Here is an 18,112-nt window from a genome sequence, read left to right on the forward strand (position 1 = left end):
AGTAACCTGTGTGTACCAAGGCTGAAAAAATCCCCTTTCCCCACAGGCTCACCCTGGCTCAATCGCACCTCAGCGCCTGTGCGCTCCTGAGGTCAGCGGCATCTTTTGCAGCCCATCCTGCACAGAGGAATTGTCCTATTGTCACAAGTAGGGTTGGCCTTCAAAGCAAGGACACGATCTCACTTTTGTTCTGCCTCAAAGAGAACGTCAAGAATTCCCGAGAATGTTTTTTTTGTTTAATGAACCAACAGAAATTCTTTATCTTCCTTGTTTACCATTAAAACCCCTGCAAATCTCATGCATGGGCTACATCTGCAGTTTGCTAATTGGTGTGGGTAAGAGTCTACTGGGGGTTTCACTGGAGTTCGTGATGATTTTTGCCGTGTTTTTCCCAGGCAGATAACCCAGCAGCAGTGATATCTGTGCTGCAAACATCCCCATCTGAAGGTATGATCTGGAAAAATAAGTAATGGTGACCTGTCCAAATTCAGTCCATGGAGCTTTAACAATGCTGACCCATGAATTTTGGTAAATACACTTCTACTATTAAAAAAAAGACACTCAGCTGTTGAAGGAGGCATAAAATCTTCCTGACTAAGCAGCTGCACATTTTGTTGTAGTGCTTTCCATAAATCCATTGCTGGGCTCCTCCTGGCCATAAGCAGAGAGCACAGAGCTGGCACAGCCTGCTCCTGTAGCCCTGTTTGTCTGGTTCTGGTACAAACAGTCAAAAAAGCAGAGCTGGGTGGGAAACCCTATTCTCCATCCCCCTCCAGCTACAGCCTGGCTGTGTTATGTCTGCCTTGCAGCTCGTTGCCTAAGTGAAATCACAGTGATACAGGATCTAGAAAGGAAGATTATAATGAAGAGCTGCATCTCAGGCACATGGATCAAAAACCTGAGAGCTGTATACTTCAACTCAAGATGGAAATATCAGACTTTGTTCCTTCATTACAGGAGAGTGGTGAAAGGCTTTCCATTGTAGTGTATGGTTAATGTGATCCAGCAGTGTCTCAGATCTTTTTTCATTCATCAAATTCATTGCAGGTTTGCCTTTCTTGTTCTGCCCTGGGAGCCCCACCTGTGGCTGGCCAGGCACTGGTTGGCTCCTAGCATGGCTGTGCAGTTCTGGCCTATGGACACAGTGCATGCAGGGAGAGTCCTAAGTTCAATTGAGAGTCTGAGAGCAAGTGAGATGGACATGGGGCGGCTGCAGTATGATGATGGTCTGGGAAGACCGAGGTTTGTCAGGAGAGGGCACAGAAAGGGCCTACTTTACTCAGTCATAAGGGTAATGTGGATCTGGTGCTCACTGGATTCTGCAGTACGGGAATTAGAGGCCATCGATGAGTTCAGTAGATTGGTTTGAAACAGATAAAAGGGACTTCATGTGAGACAGGGAGGGAGAATGAAGTTCTGGAACCTGCTGCCACAGGAGGCTGTAGAAACAAATGGGGTCAGCAGGTTTATAAAGGGATGAGCAAATTCATGAACAACAGGTCAACAAACAGATGCTGAAGGCAACGTGCAGGAACTTAGTCTCTGAAATCATTTACTGCTGCTGCAGGTGTTGGAGGAGCACAACCTAAAACGGCGAGGCTTCTGTGCTCTCCCCAATGCCATCTCCTATTGCTGAGCACAGCACTGAGTGAGATGATCCAACCATCAGATCCAGCAGAGCTTATGTTCTTTATATCAACATCCCTAAGCACATTCAGATCATCTCAGGTGGCTGGTGTGTGGTAGGAAGATAGGCGACTGGCAGGAAGAAGTGTCTGCATTTCCATTCCGTATTGAGAATCGGATCAATCCTTAGTGGACAACGTCCAGCAGGCCTGACACAAAAGGTTTCTTCATTGAAAAGGGTTACCGGTGGTACAGTCACAGTGGAAACCTGGCTGGATCTGATGACCAAAACACACATGGTCAGCCACACAAACAAAGTGGGGAAAAACTGTGAGGGAGCTGTGTAAACTTCTGCTGTTCGGTTGATGAATGGCTCCCATGCAGCAGTGACAGCCTGGAGAAGGAATCTGTGGCCAATGTCAAACTACTGCAGGTCTGCTCCACCTCCTGTCAGCTGTAAAACGCAAGGCCTGGGTTCTGCCATGGGTATCTCCAGCAGCAAGGGGTTCAGCATGCTTCATGCCACGGAATGGGATTTGGACAGGTCAGCTTGGAGGTGTGATGAGCAAAAAGTTTTCCTAAGATATTGTTTATGCCATTAAACTTTTTGTGATGGCAACAAAGCACAGCCAGTGTTTAAGTTCTGATAAGGCTTATTTTTATCATCCCTGTTCTCTCTACAGACTCATGCAGCTGATGCTTGATGTGGCTGCTCCACTGGGAGCAGCCTCTGCTTTCAGGAAAGGAAGGAGAGAAAATACTTTAAGTCCTCCATCAAAACTGACATTATGGTGAAGGAATACTGAGCACACAGGGACATGACAAAAGACCAAGACGAAAAATCACAAGGGTCTTAAAGCCTAAAAAGAAAATATCCCCTGAGGAAGGTGTTGACGCAGCAGGGACAGGAAAAGTACTCACAGAAGAGAGAAAATAGAGTCAGCCTTCACTAAAATGTCATTTTTGATAAGGGACTTAACACTTAAGGAAGGTAGATAGGTCCTGAAAAGAGTGGATTAAAGTATAGTGCAATCATTTCAGTGTTTCCAGACTGCCTGAAAAAAATTCCCCTTTACCTCAGCGACTGATTGAAGCCATTTCACTCCATCAGAATCTTAGAGAAATGGTGGAGGGTGACGGCGTTGCAGAATAAGACAATAAGGTCTATTCTTATTAGCAGGGCAAAAAGTGGAAACCAGGGAACTGTAAGGCAGTCAACTTCAATTCACAACTAACAGTGGGACATTTAATCGAAGTAAGAGATGAGTAATAAGCGTTGCTACTGCCAAGAATGAATCATTTCAGATGAGTCTGTTTTCCTTCTGTGACAGATTCCAGTTCTTGGTTCAACATCATTATTCACTGTTCCTTCATCAATAACTTATGTGTTGTAATAGAGAATACACTTATTAAAATCTCAGATGGGTCTGAGCTGGAAGGGCTGTGAGCAACCCAAAGCATTGGGTTAAAAATGGTTTGGATGTATCAGAGAGAGCAGTTGAATATGGAAAGGCTGACATTTAGGAAGGAAAAACTGTCCAAACCTAAGGCAAACAAGCTGCTTAGACAGGATTTTTTCAGCAAAAGACCTATAGGTTGCTATTTTTTTTTGCTATCGGCCTACTGAATGCCAATGTCAGATGAAAACATAGAAGAACCTTTCGTAAACATGTGATGTTCTCCCTCATCTCTCTAGCAAGAAGATCTCTCAACTGGTATATTGCAGTTGGCTTTCAGGAAGAAAATTCTGTGTTTTCCCAATGCTTCTTTGCTAACTGAGGAAGTACATCTTGAATGGGAAATTCTTGCTAAACTCCTCTAAGATGCTTGCCTTCTTCCACAAGTACATATCACTGTGTCCCTTTCCAGGAAGCACTCTCTCCATTGCCAGCTGTATCCTGGGCTGCATCAGGTGGGTGGGGGTGGCAGCAGGACGGGGAGGGGACTGTCCCCTTCTCCTCTGCCCTCTGAGCCCCCACTGCAGTGCTGCATCCTTGGGCCCAGCGCAGGAAGGATATGGAGATGTTGGAGCGTGGCCAGAGGAGACCATGAGGATGGGGCTGGAGCACCTCTGCTGTGAAGAAGGGTTGACAGAGCTGACTTGTTCACCCTGGAGAAGGGTCCAGCGAGATCTCATTGCTGCCTTCCAGTACATAAAGGGAGCAGATGAACAGAAGAGAGATCGACTTTTTACACAGGTAGATAGTGATAGGACAAGAGGGAATGGTTTTAAACTAAACGAGGAGAGATTTAGGTGAGATGTGAGGAGGAAATCTTTCACTTAGAGGGCGGTGAGGCTCTGGCACTTTTGCCTGGAGCTGTGAGTGCCCCATCCCTGGATGTGCCCAAGGCCATGGAGGGTCCCTGGGCAGCCTGAGCTAGTGGGGGCAGCCAGCCCACAGCAGGGTGGAGCTGGGGGCTCTAAGGTCCCTTCCAACCCCACCATTCTGTGATTCTATGATTCTGTGATTTCTGATTGTAGGAAGAGGGTGAGGAGCCTGTTCCTACACCATGCCCAGACTGCACACCTGCCAGCTGGCAGTGCAGACCCTCCTGCCCCTTGGTCAACATGGGGTTCCGTGCACCCCTCCAAGCCAGCACCAGCACCCCAAGGAGCTTGGGACCTGATGAAAGCCCATCCTGGCCAAGGCTGGGGGCTCCAATTCAAAGCTGAGCTGTCTGGCTGGCTCTGATAAAGGCAACACGGCTTGAGGCCTCCATCTTGTGGCAGCAGAGTAGCTGGGACAAAACACACAGCTGTTTGCAGCGCAGTGTTTTTTAGCCAGACAGCCAAGACGCTGCTCGCTGCCTCCTCCAAAATACTGCCCCTGCTGAGTCCTACCTGAGGTCACAACAAGGTGTGAGAGCAACTGGAGTCAGAGGTCTGGCAGAGGCAGCAGGGACAACAGCCAAACCTGGCACACATCATCCCCCTGCATTGCTCCTGACACTTTTCTATTAATGCACACACACATGGATATGCTCCATGTGTGCTTCCTACTGCTTGCTCCAGCTCCAGGCTGGAGAACATGCATTCCTTTACATGCAGCTTTGCCCCACTTGTGCAAGCACTGCCTTTGCCATGCTCCAGACTGCAAGGATCCCCTGCAGCAGGGTTTGAAGCAGCCAGATCAATGCAGGATTTGGCACTGGCTCTTACCAGTGCTTGACAAACCAGTTCCCAGTGCCATGTATGCCCTGCCTGCACTGTGCCCCTGCTCCCTGTTCTCCCTATTCTCCCCAGGAGCAGAGGCTCTCTGCTGTGGAGAGCAATGCCCATAGATGTGTCTGGATGGTGTGAGGTAGAAGGGAAAATTGGAGCATGGCCTTGTGGAGTTGTGGCACCTGAGGCTGTTGCTTTGTAGGAGGAATCTTTGAGGGCTGGAGGCTCTCTGAAGTCACCTGTGGTCCCTGATGGTCACTGGAGACTGTAGAACTGGGGCAAGTGTCCATCCTTCCATCTAGACCCATTTGTGTGGTACGTGTGACAAGGAATGAAGGGACCTGTGGTAACCCCAGTCTGGCTTCATGCTGTGTTTTGCTGTGCTTGCCACCCTGGGGCTTTCTCAAACCTCCATCTCTGCACTGAGATCCCTGGCAGGGACAAGCTGCAGTTACTCAGCACCTGGCAGGTTTTACCCCCCCGAGGCTATCTTCTGTCCATGTCCCTCACCACACCCGTGGGCTGGAGGAGAGCCCATGCAGCTCTTTATCAGCCACCTGCAGACCCCACTGGCTATGGCCGTCCCCAGCCCTGCTGCTGGCTGTGATAAGAGCCAGGGCCCGCACACAGCACCCAGCACCGCTTCACCACCTGCCCTGATGAGGCTCACAGCCCAAAGAGCAGGAACTGAGCCCCAGGTACTGATGGTTCTTGTTGGAGTCTTCCCCAGCCTGTCTGCCTACTCGGTGTGCCCTGGGACCCCCACAAGTGGCATGTAGCAAGGTGTTAGGAGATGGAAGTCCTATGAGGGCCACAGTCCGTAGGCACGCACAGAAAGCTGCCCCAGCGCAGAAGGTCCTCAGCATGTCCTTGCTGTGTCACCACACAAACAGTGACAGATGCAGGGAACTGTTCCCCACCACCTCCTGCAAGCCCTTGGAGAATGAGATCTGTTTCCCTACGGTTTGGGCTTTGTGGGGTAAGGAGTGCGTGGGATCCCAGCGTGGGTATGTGGCTCAGCTGGGGAGCTCAGGATGGGCTGGAGACCTCAAGAATCACTCTCCGTAAAGCTTCCCCATCCACTTGCACCTGTAAGAGCTCTACTCATGCCTACAGACAGCAGAAACACATCTGTCTTCTGGGCACACCACTCAAACACCACCAAACACCACCACCTGAGCCCATATTCTCTGCACATCCACCTGGCCCGGGGGCTCCCAGTTCAGCTGCATGGAGTCCCAGAGCAGATCCCTCCCGCTCCCTCCCCACAGGCAGCAACAAGAGCAGGACACCAGGGCTGGAGCACAAATGCAACAGATTTTATTTCATCTCATTTGGCTGCTCGCTGTTGGAAGGCTGGCGATGGGTTGGCCCCAGCTCTAGCTGCCACGCTGTCTTAACGGTACTTGGCAGTCAGCACGCTGCCCACAGCGCACAAGAACTTGTCCAGGGAAGCATGGACCTCTGGGGTCAGGGCAGCAGGGTGGTGGATGGCCACCACCACCAGGAAGCATTGTCCCAGGAGCTGCAAGGCAAAAGGAGAGGGTGAGTGAGAGGGTGAGGCGAAGGGTGGCTGCATGGCCCAAGAGAGGGCTGGGGTGGGGGCAGGATGGGTCAGCCCTTCCCAGACACTCACTTTGAAGTTGACAGGGTCCACGCGCAGCTTCTGGGCATGGAGGTCGCTGAGCTTGGAGAGGGTGCCTGCGATGTCATCAATATGGTTGGCAGCCTCGATCAGGGCACCCACTACCTTCTTGCCGTGCCCCTTGATCTGAGCAGAGCCGTGTGACAGATCAAAGTGGGGGAAGTAGGTCTTGGTCGGGGGGTAGGTGGTGAACATCCTGTGGAGCACAGTGAGTCAGGGCCAGCAGGGCAGAAGGGGAGGGGGGACAGGTTAGACAGGGAGGGATAGGACACGGACAACTGAGGACAGGAAGAGGATCAGCGACAGATGGGAGAGAGGCAGCCAGAGGACAGAGAAGTACACCTACCTCTCCAGGGTCTCGGCGCCATACTCATCAGCATGGCCGGCGATTTTGGTGAAGATGCCCTTGACGTTGTTCTTGTCAGCAGCGGACAGCACCATGGTTGCACCTCCGCGTTGGCAGCCCCCAGCACGGGTGCTCCTCCAGTTTGCTGTCAGCCTTATATGCTGTGCTGGTCACTGCCCGCCCCCCAGCCCGCCCCATAGATTCTGGACCCCAGCCAGGCAGGGCTGCTGCCCTGCCCCACCCACGATACTGCACAGGCTGGGGGGGTTGGATCCTGGCACGAGCTTGGGCTCGGTGTTAGGGTTGGGGCGATGTGATGTTGGCATGATCTGGATTTAGGTTTAGGATTAGGGTTAGCGTCTGCATCAGCATGGGTTGAGGTTAGGGTCTGCCTTGGAGCGTGTGGAGCAGTCGGTCCCCAGTCCTCTGGCATGGAGTTAGGGCTGAGGTGCCAACGAGGGGTCCCTGAGGAGGCCAGAAAGGATGCGTTCTGCTCAGGAGGAGCAGGCAGAGTGAAGGGGACAGAAATATGGGGGCTGCAGGCTCAGGAGCACTGTGGAAGTCTGTGCCTCAAGGAGCTGCCCCTGTGATGCAGACTGACCTCTCCAGCACAGCCCTTGCACACATGCAAACTGCCCCAGTACATGCACTGTCCCTACACACACCACTCTGCAATGTAGCCCCTACACACACACCACCACTCTTTCTCACTGCACCTTCTGCTCATTTCTTCTGCACTCCTCACACCAGTGCACCCCAATGCATCCTCATGTCTTTCTCCTTGACCGCAGTTTGCATCCCTTTGCAAACAGACCCCAGAGCTCCCTTTGTCCCAGCCCTTGCTGCTATGGGGGCTCGGGGTGACCCTGACTGCTGGAAATGGGGCACTCAGAAGAGCTACAGGGTCAGATCCTGATGCAGGCACTGTCCTGCAGCCACAGGAGCTCGCAACAGGGGAAGAGGGGAATGTATGGCCGTAACGACCCCCGGTGAGCTCTGCATGTCGCAAATGATGAAGATGAGGAGGAAGGTGAGGAGGGCTGGGAAGGTGAAAAAGGTTGCAGTGGTTCCAATAGGTTTGAGAGCTGGCATGGGGGGGACAGTTTACACCCGTGTTTCCTCCATTTCCAGCGGTTCTTATCATTTGTGTTTGGGGGAGATTAGCTTGACCTGGCACCATATCAGAGCACAGGAGGAGGGGAAGAGTGGAGGAGGGGGACTGCTCTTCTGGGAAGCAGAAGGAGGGGAGGCTGTGTGTTTGCTGCCCATGCACACGTCAGTGGGGCAAACTGCAAAGGCAGAAGAGCTCCTCAAACTGAGGGCACAGGAATAACTGGGTGGAAGTGAACACAGATGTGCTGAGATGTAGGTAGTGCTTTGGAGTATGGAGGAAAAGCACTGCATTTGGAAGTGTGCTCACAGGAACGGGGTATAGCTTTGGTACTCCCTATCAAAGCAGGTGCTGATTTCCTGGTGCAGCTTCCCTTAATCCTCACAAACCCCGATTTTCTCCACTGGTCACAATGCAGAGCAAACCCAGGGCTAGTTTACTATCTTATGACCCACCATCTCCTTCAGGTCTAAAGCCAGTGACGCAAAAGCAGCAGCCTTGTATTGGACTACAGCTCTGCCTGTGACATTTCCAGCCTCTCCAGATGGCATGGGAAAAGCAGGCACCCAGGGCACAAGTGGAGGGGCTCTTCCCAGGCAATTGCTAGAGAGTTGTGGCTTAGGGGCTATGAATTGTATTTGTACTTCATAGTTCACAGTAGATTTTTTTCACTCAGTGAACTCGTCTAGTTGCCCACAAAATTCATGCAGGCATTAAGCTCCCACAGCATTCCCAGTGAAGTCCTGAACAGCCATGGTGATAGAGCCAGGAGAGGTCAATCCTTCCCCTATGGAAAATTGTTCAAGGTGTTCAAAGAAACACATTTGGCTTCACCCACCCCTAGCAGGTTTGCAGGCATGGGAAGGTGCAGGCTGAGCTCCGTCCACAGAGTCCTGCTACCAGCTTCAGGATCACGTTTAACCAAGCAGGCCCCATGCCAGACCTGGAGGAAGGAGCTTCCTTCCTCCCTCCCTCCCTCCCTCCCTTAGGGTGCAGGGAAGCACTGAGTGTACCCCAGCCCACCCTGGACCCCTATGCCCTTTCCCCAGCCCCAGCACACATGGACACAGTGCTGCAGCAATGGTGTCTTTATTGAAGACTTGAAGTTGCAGACGATGGTTCATCTGTACTTCTCAGCCAGCACAGCAGACACGGCAGACAGGAACTTGTCGAAGGCAGCATGCACCTCGGGGGTGTAGTCTTTGCCCAAGTGTGCAGCCAGCACCACCTGGATGCACTGAGACAACAACTGCAAGGCAAACAGAGGCTCAGTACCCTTGCTCTGGATGGAGGGCTCTCAGCCCCAGTCTGTCTCCCATCCTGGCCCTGCCACCACCCCTGGCCTCCAGCTCCTGGCTCCCAGGATCCCAGCTCCCAGGAAACTCATCACACTCTGACCTCAAGACCCCAAGGCTCCAGGACTCCTGACCCAAGGACTGCCTGATCGCAGGACCCCTTTACCCCAGGACCTCCTGGTCCCAAGACCTCCAAGATCCCAAGACCCCTGACCCCAGGACCCCAGGACCCCCAGACCCAAGCCTCTGCTCACCTTGAAGTTGACGGGGTCAACACGCAGGTTGTAGGCATGCAGGTTGCTAAGCTCAGACATGGCCTGGCTGAGGTTGTCCACGTTCTTCACGGCGTTGCCCAGGGCACCCAACACCTTCTTGCCGTGGCCACGGATCTGGTCAGAGCCGGGCGAAAGGTCGAAGTGAGGGAAGTAGGTCTTGGTCTGGGGATAGGCGGTGAACATCCTGCCGGAACGAGGCTGGTCATTCTGCTGCCCCGCAGCTCCCCCTGGCCCAGCCCACACACCCCAGGATCTGGTCCGCACCCCTTGGCTCCCCCTCCCCCATTCCCACCCCACCAGGTCCTCCTGGGCCTGGCTCGCACCTAATTAGAGCCTCAGCTCCGAATTCCTCCTGGTGAGAAGCGGCCTTCTCCCAGGCCTGCTGGATGAGCTTCTTGTCCTCGGCAGTCAGCATGGTGGCAGCTGGTGGGGTGGGCTGGTGGCTGATGGCAGTGCGTGGTGGAGGAGTCTGAGGGCCGACCTCTTATAGCGCCCTGCACACCCGCCCCGGCCTTATCTTATCCACACGGCGGGGCCGGGGCTGTGCAGCGCTGGGAGCAGGGAGCGGCAGTGCTTCGGGGGGCCCTGACGCCCACAGAGGGGGCCCTGAGGGGGCCCTGCTGCCCTGCCCTGTCCTACCCTGCCCTGCCCTGCTCTGCCAGCTGGGTTGGCCCTCTGCACTTCATGCAGAGGGGATCCCAGGCAGCCCCTCGCCAGGCTGGAGGAAGGCATGCATCAGGGCTGCACCCTGTAGTTGGCAGCTACTGTCCTGTGGATGCTGCAGCCTCGGCCTTGTGCTGCTTGGCGCTCCTGTCAGCATGCACCCTTCTTCCCTTGCCCAGAGCCTGCATGGCTTCTTGTTCCCCATGTGTCCCAGGCCATGCTATCCTCCAGCCTCTGACACATCCAGCCCTCTCCAAAGAGCCCCTGGGCCTGTTCCCCTCCCATGCCACCTTTGTGCTCCCATCATCTGTCTGCAGCAGCCTAGAGAAACCTGGGTGAGGAAGAACCTCCTTTTTTGGCACCTGGTCTTTCCAAAGTCCGTACCTGCTTGCTCATCATCCTTGTCTTGTTCCCATCCCGCTGTGTGCTCCTGCCGCTCTCCCACAGGACATCCCATAGGGCATGCAGCAGTTGGGGACTGTCATATCCTTCACTGAGCCTCTGCATGAAATCACTGATACAAATCTGGGCTTAGGGATGTACCCCATGCTGACCTACAATGTAAATTGTTGATCTAAACATTCAGGTTACCCAGAGACACACAAAGATAGGATGCTTTAAAAATTTACTGCTCACAGAAGGTGCCCTGGTCAACATCAGCAGATTTAGAGCAGCTCAGTGGTTTAAAAGTTCTGCATCTTATCTCTGCTCTCCTTGCTCAAATACAGTGCTTATGTTTTGTGAACAAGATGAGCACTGCAGCTTGTAGTGCCAGTTCATGCTCATTTGCTTAGGGCTTTGCGCACATCTTTTCATGCCAAAAATCTTCTGAGACCTGCATGAGCAGTGAGTGAACTGAGCAGGGAGCTCAGTAAATGAAGCTGGAATCACTCTGCCCTTAGACACAGACCCATCCAGGTGCACTGGGTGATATCACAGTTATTCACCTGCCCACAACACATGGATCACTCAGGTGGAGAACACACCAACAAACAATGGAGGGGCTTCTGAATTTCAAGCTGCTCTAGCACTCCAGGTGTTTTTTGTGTGTGTGAAGAGGTGACGTGTACCACTGTAAAGTCTTGGAAATACTTTGGAAGAGAAAGCAAGGATGAAAGCAAAGAAATTCACATAACTTTTATCAGCTGGGAACTGGGGTATTGGCCGAGAGGCATGGAAGGTCCATGCATTCCCGTCAGGGGAATGCCAAACACTGGGAATTTTGGTCCCTCAGATATCATCATTGATCCAGGGGCCATTAGTCTTCCCAAATTTCAACAGCAAGCAAAGTTCCCGATACAAATATAGGAAATGTCAAGCTGAGGGGAAGGTGTCTTTACCAAACAGGTGGGACTAAGCAGGTGTGATTGCCTAAGGTGTTCACCTTGCCCAGACCCATTGGAGAAGAGCACGCACAGTCAATAAGCAGCACTGCCCTGTGCAAATCATGCCATTTGGCAATGCAGCTGTTGTTCAGAACAGGCTGTGCTGGATTTTGGAGAGTCTAAACAAGAAGCCTGGGTCCATTCATTATTCTAGCAAGGTAAAAGAATATTTCCTGATCAGCTTCACATTTGGTTGACATAGCTTCTGAACTGTGGGCAGTAATAGTCACAGGGCTCTATCCTGTTCTGGGCTTCTGCTCAGCAGTATGTTATTCTCATTATGTACGTGAACTTACACAGCTTAGTATTTTTCCCTCTGTGTTATGTAGTGATTTCCAAACACGGTGCCAAGACGCTAAGGTGGGGGTGGAACATGAAAGATGAAAGCACAGAGACCAAAGATCACAGTTGAATTATTTATTGTGGTCTGCAGATGGCTGAGCCCCTGCATAGGGCAGTTGAGGGGACTGCATAGGAAGAATACCCAGAACTTGGCAGCTGTTGTGTGCCATCGGTGCACGTCCCTAACGCAGTGTGGAAGCCATTTATCTGTACTTCTCAGTCAGAACAGAGGAAACACTGGACAGGAACTTGTCCCATGCAGCATGAACTTCTGGGGTGAAATCACTGGGATAGCGGGCAGCCACGGAGCACAGGATACAGTGGGAAAGCAGCTGAAAGGGGAAAAAAAAAAGGTGAAATCCATTGTAATCAGTAACAGATGCCAACCTAAGAGTCTGCAGCGTGCTCTGGAATGAAACAAATACCCAACCAGGGTAATGTCCCAACCATGTCCCAACCAGGTAACAGATTAAACTGGACCAGATGGTTTGCTAGAAAATCCAGTCTCAGGTTAAAAATCAGCTGGGGAACCTGCAGCAACATAAGGCTGTACCACATAGTCAGGGATCAAGCTCCCATTAGTTTAAATGACCAGTGGCCTCTAGTTCTGTGGCTGGTAATTTTCATCCCTGAAGGTGTGCCTGCTCACCTTGAAGTTCACTGGGTCCACCCTAAGGATGTAAGCATGCAGCTCGCTCAGTTTGGCCAAAGCACCTCTAATGTCATCGATGTTCTTCACAGCTTCCCCAATGGCATTCAGGACCTTGGAGCCATGACCACGAAGCTGAACTGAGCCTTGGCTGAGATCAAAGTGAGGGAAGTAGGTTTTTGTCTGAGGGTAGCTGGCAAAAAGCCTGGAGGAGAACGAGACAACAAAGTTCAGCAGTGGAAAAGGCATGTCTGATCTGGCAAAGCCTCAGGACAAGTGCACTGCAAAGCTGCAGAAATACACTCCTTCAAACTGCAGTAAGCTGAATGAATGGTTGGTGTGAGTGGTGCTGGAGTCCCAGCAGGAATCTCACAATATTTCAGGCTGATTGTAAATAGCATTTAAATAACTTTGAACAGCAACATCTAATAAATGTGGACAGCTGTTCTCTTAATGTCCATTACATGGCAATTTAGGTGATAAATCAGTTTAAGTTCATTTCCTAGTAGTGATAACCCTATTTCAGGACACTGAGTATGAATGACTTTGAATTCTTCTTTAGGGCTCCTAGCTATAAATTCTCAATTACTATAATAGGAAGCAAGCCCATAGATGGTAAAATAATTTTTTTTTTTGCTGTAAAATTTTGAAGCCATCAGAATTTAGTAGCACAGGTGTGATTCCAGAAAAAAAAATCATGTTAAATAACATACAGCTCATCAAGCAATTCTCATCAATCCTAACACGACTGCATGAATCTCACTCATGCAGCACTGAAGCAAGATGCATCCTAACAGCAAAGTCAGAGGAAGCACCCTGTGCTGCGGGTGACTTACCTCTCCAGTGATTCTGCCCCAATGGCCTCAATCTGGGCAGCCACCTTTGCCCAGATGGTGGTCACGGCAGCCTTCTCAGCTTGGGTCAGCGTCATTTTGCAGGAGAGTGCTGGCTCAGGCTCCCTTCAGTGAACACCCAGAGCAGGTTGTACTAAGTGCCCTCGCAGCCCTGGTTATAAAGAGGAAGGGGAGAGCGGGCCTTGGCGTCTGTCCGCACTCATTGGTCACTCCAAAGGCCCACCCATGGAGGTGGGAGACCCTTATCTCCCCCTGAAACAAAGCCCGTTTCGGTAAGGGTCAGTGCACTGGCCTCCTGGTTTGCTGGTGTTATCAGCTTCTTGCTTCTTAGCACGTACTGGCCGCGTGGCGTGAAAAAGTTGACTGGGTGCATATGAACAGAGAGATAGAGCTGGAACATTCTAGTGATGGAGGATCAGGACATGTCTTTAAGTGGATTTTGAGCAAACTAAAAAGCTTGGATAGTAATTTGTATTTGTCACCTTGCTTCAAACAGATGTGCACACAAGACTGGGTCTTTCTGGGCCATACCTCCAATACACACAGCCACTACATGGCCCAGTATTGCACATTCAGTACTTCTAGCACTAGGTAGTGCTGAGGACAGCTGGCATGTGTGCAGTATGGCTCGGGGGGGAGTGAGACCCTGATTCTAAGGCAAACAGTGGAGATTTTGGCACATGTTCCAGCACTGTCAGGCATTTACGGGCCTCTTGCGAAGAGTTAGGGACTGACTGCCCTACTGATATTGCTGATTACAGCACCAGTAGTCATGATTCACATGGATACAGGGAGAGACAGCTTATGAAATCAAGTATAGTACTAAAAAGCACGTTTATGGGAGAAAGCCCAGTCAGATGTGCACAGTTCCTCACTGTCCACAGATCTCAAGTTGCTGAGTGCTTCCTGAGACAGTAACATTGATATTTCCCAGCAGTTTGTTTCCTTAATCTGTAATTCCCTCTGATACAGATCTGAGCTGCATCAGTAAACACCCCATACTGCATCTCTTTGATTTGCAGCTGTGTGATTCTTACAGCCAGTTATCCCTTGTGCCTTGAAATAGCCCTCAGCACATCAGACAGTGCTGGTGTGCACTGTGCTGCATGCTGGGCATGCACACAAAGCCCAGTCCTGTGCTAGAAGGTTTGTGTCTTCAGTGCATGGACACATGTGAAGGGTGAAGGGACAAATGAGTAAAGGAAAGGCCAGCATGGCTCTGTAATCACAGCTAAGTGGGCAAAGTATCCAGGAAATACCCAGCTGGAGATGGTTGCTACCAGTGCTTGGGGAATATTGTGTCAGCACACGAAGCAGAGGTGAGTCCACCCCACTGAACCTCAGAAGCAGTGCACGGCAAGCTGGTGGCATGGGCAGGTGTCAGATCGTGTTCTTTGCCCAAACAGCTCTGCATCTGGTGCTGAGCAGGTTGACATGTACAAGCTAAATTCCTTCTCCAGATGTGTTTGTGTTTCACAGCACTACCAGCGGCTGCACACAATGTGCTCCAGATGTGGCTGCCCTGCTGACAGGACAGGCACTAAGCTCTTTATACAGGAAAATGCTGTATTCAGTTTACATAGCTTAAATGGATGGAGGTGTTGAGAGAAGCTGTATTCATCATCTCTAATTACATGCATTTAAAAAACATGCGCAGTGTTCCAATAGGAAAATACTTTGAAAATAATGCTGTTGTTGTCTTCTTCTGAAAGCGCTACCTCCGACATCGCCCACTGCATGGCTATGCTCCAAGCTCTGCTGACAGTGCTTGAGGGAAGTCTCCGTGACTCAGATACAGCCAGGCAGATGCCAGCAATACTACTTGCTATTTTGCTGCCAGCTGTTTAACCTGAACAGCAATCCTCCATGACTGGAGGATTGATGTCAAAGTAGGCATGAAGATCAGAGTGATGCCTGTACCGGAGGCTTGTTGGTTGTACATGAACTACAAGTGCTGAAATCTTTATTGAATTTGGATTCTTTTTCCAAGAGTTGCTCCTCACTGTCACAAAAGTCAGAGCAGCCCAAAGGTGACAGTGGTTTGCTAGGAGGGGCTCACTGCTTGCCTAGGGTCAGAGTCGTGCTGGGGACAGCTTCAGGGGCTCTTCAGAAAGGAGCCTGGTGGGAGTAGAGTGATTTGCAGCCATGTGCAGCAATGTGACATGGAGAGTGATGAGCTGTCCTTTCTCAGCCAAGTTCCTTGCCCCACTGTTCCAGCTGCCCACAGGGTGCTGAGCCTTGGAGCTCCTGGCCCACGCGACTCAAGGAATTGGACAACACAGCCACTGTTGTTCCTCTGGTCACAGGATTGATACATCCTCTGGGAAGCTGCTTCAAATGTATATCTCCCTCTCTTTCTGTTGCTTTTCATATTTAGGCTTCATAAACCTACAGCATGAGTACAGGCTATATATCTTTGTTATGAAGCTGTGAAATGTCTCCAGAGCCTTGGGAAGGAGCAGCAGGCTGAGCTGGCGTGTAGTCCTGCTGCACAGCAGCTTGGCTTTGGGGCTGCCTGTCCTGCCACGTGCTGCTCCTGCAGGAACAAAGCATGGAGCAAACACGAAAAGTGTTTTTTTGCACTAATGTAGCTCTTCTTTTCATCCTGCTCCCAAAGCAGGGTGTCAATTAAAGTCAACAACAGACCTGTTTGCTCACTATAAGTGGGGTTATAATTTCCAGCTCATTAAATGAACGGTTGTATCTCTATGAGATGGGGTAACTGTCCCCATGGGCGTCTGTTCTGCACCGTCGCCTCTCTCTCAAGGGAATTTCAGCAGGTAACAGTGGCACACACATCTGCTCTAACTGAAGAATTTGGGTGCATTAAGCTTTGGAAATCTTAAAAGCAGAATCTTTATCCTGCTTTATTCTTTCATTTCCTACTAGCACTCAAAGAGCTTGCAGCTTTCTAGAGCTTTGCTTTAACTCATCTCCCAGATCTGGAAGTGACAAATACGCCTGCACTTTTTTTATTGAAGAATATAAAGTTATGCTTGGAAGCAGACACACTGGGAAATTCTAACGTAGCTGCCCAGCACTGGAGCACGATGAATGCTCTGCTGTGATAACGTGACTGCTCTTTAATCGCTCACCAACAACTCTCTCCCCTCAATGACAGCTTCTCTTGCTTCAATTGTTATCACCTGCCTGGCAGAGAATGGCTGTGCAGATTAAGCCCTCGCTGCGGGTGCTCATCTCCCTTTCAGTCCCCAACCACCCATCTCTGCCTGAAGTCCAAGGGAAGAATCTCGCAGAGAAAAACCCAGAGTGGGGATATCTCAGAGCATTCAAATATCTAAATATTGCTATCAAATATGGACGAACTTATGTGAAAAACCTGGGCCATCCTCTGACATAATTGTTGATAGTTTTCTGATCTTAGCTGGACACAATAAGACAAATGAGCCAAAAGAGCTGCCAGGGGAATACAGTTTGTGGCACTTGCAGCTGGCCAGCAGCTTGTAGTTCTGGAGCTGTAATAACTGAACGAATCAAAGTGACCAAAGGAGATCTCAAGACATGAAAATAGTGAAGGGGTGTGTGGGCACGTGGCAAGAGGTGGGAATGAACCTTGAGGCACCATGGGCACTGGAGAAGTGTGAGGTGCCAGGGGCACTGTGGATATGTGAGGTGCTGGAAGGCACTGGTGGTGCCAGGCTGATCTGGCGCACTGTGCATGGGCATGTGAGGTATTGATCCGAAATGGGAACACTGGGCTGATGGAGGGAGCACTGCTGGATAGCATGAGGTGCTGGGCCGAGCTGTAAGCCCTTGGCTGAAGTGGGAGTGCTGAGTGGGGTGTGAGAGGTGCCGGGCTGAACAGGGGGCACAAGGGCTCAGACATCTTCTGACTCTAAGGATTCTATGATTCTATATTGGCTGTCTGGAGGCACTGGGCTCCAACTTGGCATGTTGGGGGTCTGAATGTGAGATGCTGTGCTGCGCTGGGGGCACAAGGGCTCCAGTGTGATGTGCTGGGCTGAACGGGGGGGCACAGGGAAGAGAGCCTACAAACAGGAGGGGAATCAACTCTTAGAAAGGGTAGATAACAGCAGGACCAGGGGTTGAGGGAGGGAGGATTTAGGTTGAATGTCAGTGGGAAGTTCTTTACGGAGAGAGTGGTGAGGTGCTGGAACAGCTACCCAGAGAGGTTGCAGATGCCCCATCCATCCCTGGAAGTGTTCAAGGCCAGGTTGGATGGGGCCCTGGGCAGCCTGGGCTGGTAATGAATGTGGAGGTTGGTGGCCCTGCGTGTGGCACGGGGTTGGAGGTTCGTGATCCTTGAGGTCCCTTCCAACCCTGGCCATTCTGTGATTGTGTGAAACGTGAGACGCTGAGCTGTTGTGAGGACAAGAGGCTCCAACTTGACGCGCTGTGCCGCACTGGCAGCTCGGGGCTCAGCTGTGAGGTGCCGGGCTGCACTTCAGGCACACGTCTGCACTGCGAGGTGCCGGGAGGGACGGAGGGCACAAGGCCGAGGGCCGCCGCCGGGCACCCCGAGGCCGTGCGGGCCGCGCTGCGGGCACGGCGCCGAGCTGCGAGGCGCGGGGCCGCACCGAGGGCGCCGTAGCGGCGGCCCGGGCCCCGAGCGCGGGCCGCCCGGGAGCTCCGTGCCCGCAGCTCCGCCCCGCCGATCGGCCGCGGCTCGGGGGAACCGGCGGCGGCGGAGGCGCGGAAGCGGAAGTCGCGCGGGCCGGGCCGCTTTCCTGCCGAGCCGCGTCGTTGCCCGCCCGGTGCTCGCTGCGGCGCGGCGGC

At 51.8% G+C, this 18,112-nt stretch overlaps 3 protein-coding genes across 4 annotated transcripts; all 3 read right to left on the reverse strand.

Moving 5' to 3' along the window:
- Positions 1-6,087: 6,087 nt before the first annotated feature.
- Positions 6,088-6,899, reverse strand: LOC306952420 (hemoglobin subunit alpha-A). Of its 2 annotated transcripts, XM_079543130.1 has the most exons (3): positions 6,781-6,899; positions 6,426-6,630; positions 6,088-6,314 (listed from the first exon to the last, which is right to left on the reverse strand). In XM_079543130.1, the coding sequence occupies exons 1-3, from the start codon at positions 6,873-6,875 to the stop codon at positions 6,186-6,188; spliced, it is 429 nt and encodes a 142-aa protein (XP_079399256.1). In that variant the 5' UTR covers positions 6,876-6,899; the 3' UTR covers positions 6,088-6,185. The 2 variants fall into 2 exon arrangements, with proteins under 2 accessions (XP_079399256.1, XP_079399255.1); XM_079543129.1 differs by having other exon boundaries at positions 6,088-6,630.
- A 2,065-nt stretch (positions 6,900-8,964) lies between these two features.
- On the reverse strand, positions 8,965-9,903 carry LOC306952300 (hemoglobin subunit alpha-D). The gene is made up of 3 exons (XM_079542987.1): positions 9,785-9,903; positions 9,441-9,645; positions 8,965-9,140 (listed from the first exon to the last, which is right to left on the reverse strand). Exons 1-3 carry the CDS (start codon positions 9,874-9,876, stop codon positions 9,012-9,014), a joined length of 426 nt encoding a protein of 141 aa, XP_079399113.1. The 5' UTR covers positions 9,877-9,903; the 3' UTR covers positions 8,965-9,011.
- A 2,151-nt stretch (positions 9,904-12,054) lies between these two features.
- Positions 12,055-13,431, reverse strand: LOC306952021 (hemoglobin subunit pi; the record flags this gene model as incomplete). The annotated part of the gene is made up of 3 exons (XM_079542653.1): positions 12,055-12,183; positions 12,501-12,705; positions 13,337-13,431. The coding sequence occupies 3 exons, from the start codon at positions 13,429-13,431 to the stop codon at positions 12,055-12,057; spliced, it is 429 nt and encodes a 142-aa protein (XP_079398779.1).
- Between the last annotated feature and the right edge of the window lie 4,681 nt (positions 13,432-18,112).

This window comes from Tetrao urogallus (assembly GCF_951394365.1).
Source record: "Tetrao urogallus genome assembly, chromosome: 15".
Taxonomy (NCBI): Eukaryota; Metazoa; Chordata; class Aves; order Galliformes; family Phasianidae; genus Tetrao; species Tetrao urogallus.

What these genes read in the sequence shown, in the direction of transcription:
- LOC306952420 (XM_079543129.1), bottom strand. Translation starts at nt 6,875, where the DNA reads ATGGTGCTGTCCGCTGCTGACAAGAACAACGTCAAGGGCATCTTCACC. An exon ending in GGCGCCGAGACCCTGGAGAG is followed by an intron (nt 6,631 to 6,780) that starts GTAGGTGTACTT and finishes TGTGCTCCACAG; the next exon opens with GATGTTCACCACCTACCCCC.
- LOC306952300 (XM_079542987.1), bottom strand. Translation starts at nt 9,876, where the DNA reads ATGCTGACTGCCGAGGACAAGAAGCTCATCCAGCAGGCCTGGGAGAAG. An exon ending in GGAGCTGAGGCTCTAATTAG is followed by an intron (nt 9,646 to 9,784) that starts GTGCGAGCCAGG and finishes TCGTTCCGGCAG; the next exon opens with GATGTTCACCGCCTATCCCC. An exon ending in TTGACCCCGTCAACTTCAAG is followed by an intron (nt 9,141 to 9,440) that starts GTGAGCAGAGGC and finishes TTTGCCTTGCAG; the next exon opens with TTGTTGTCTCAGTGCATCCA.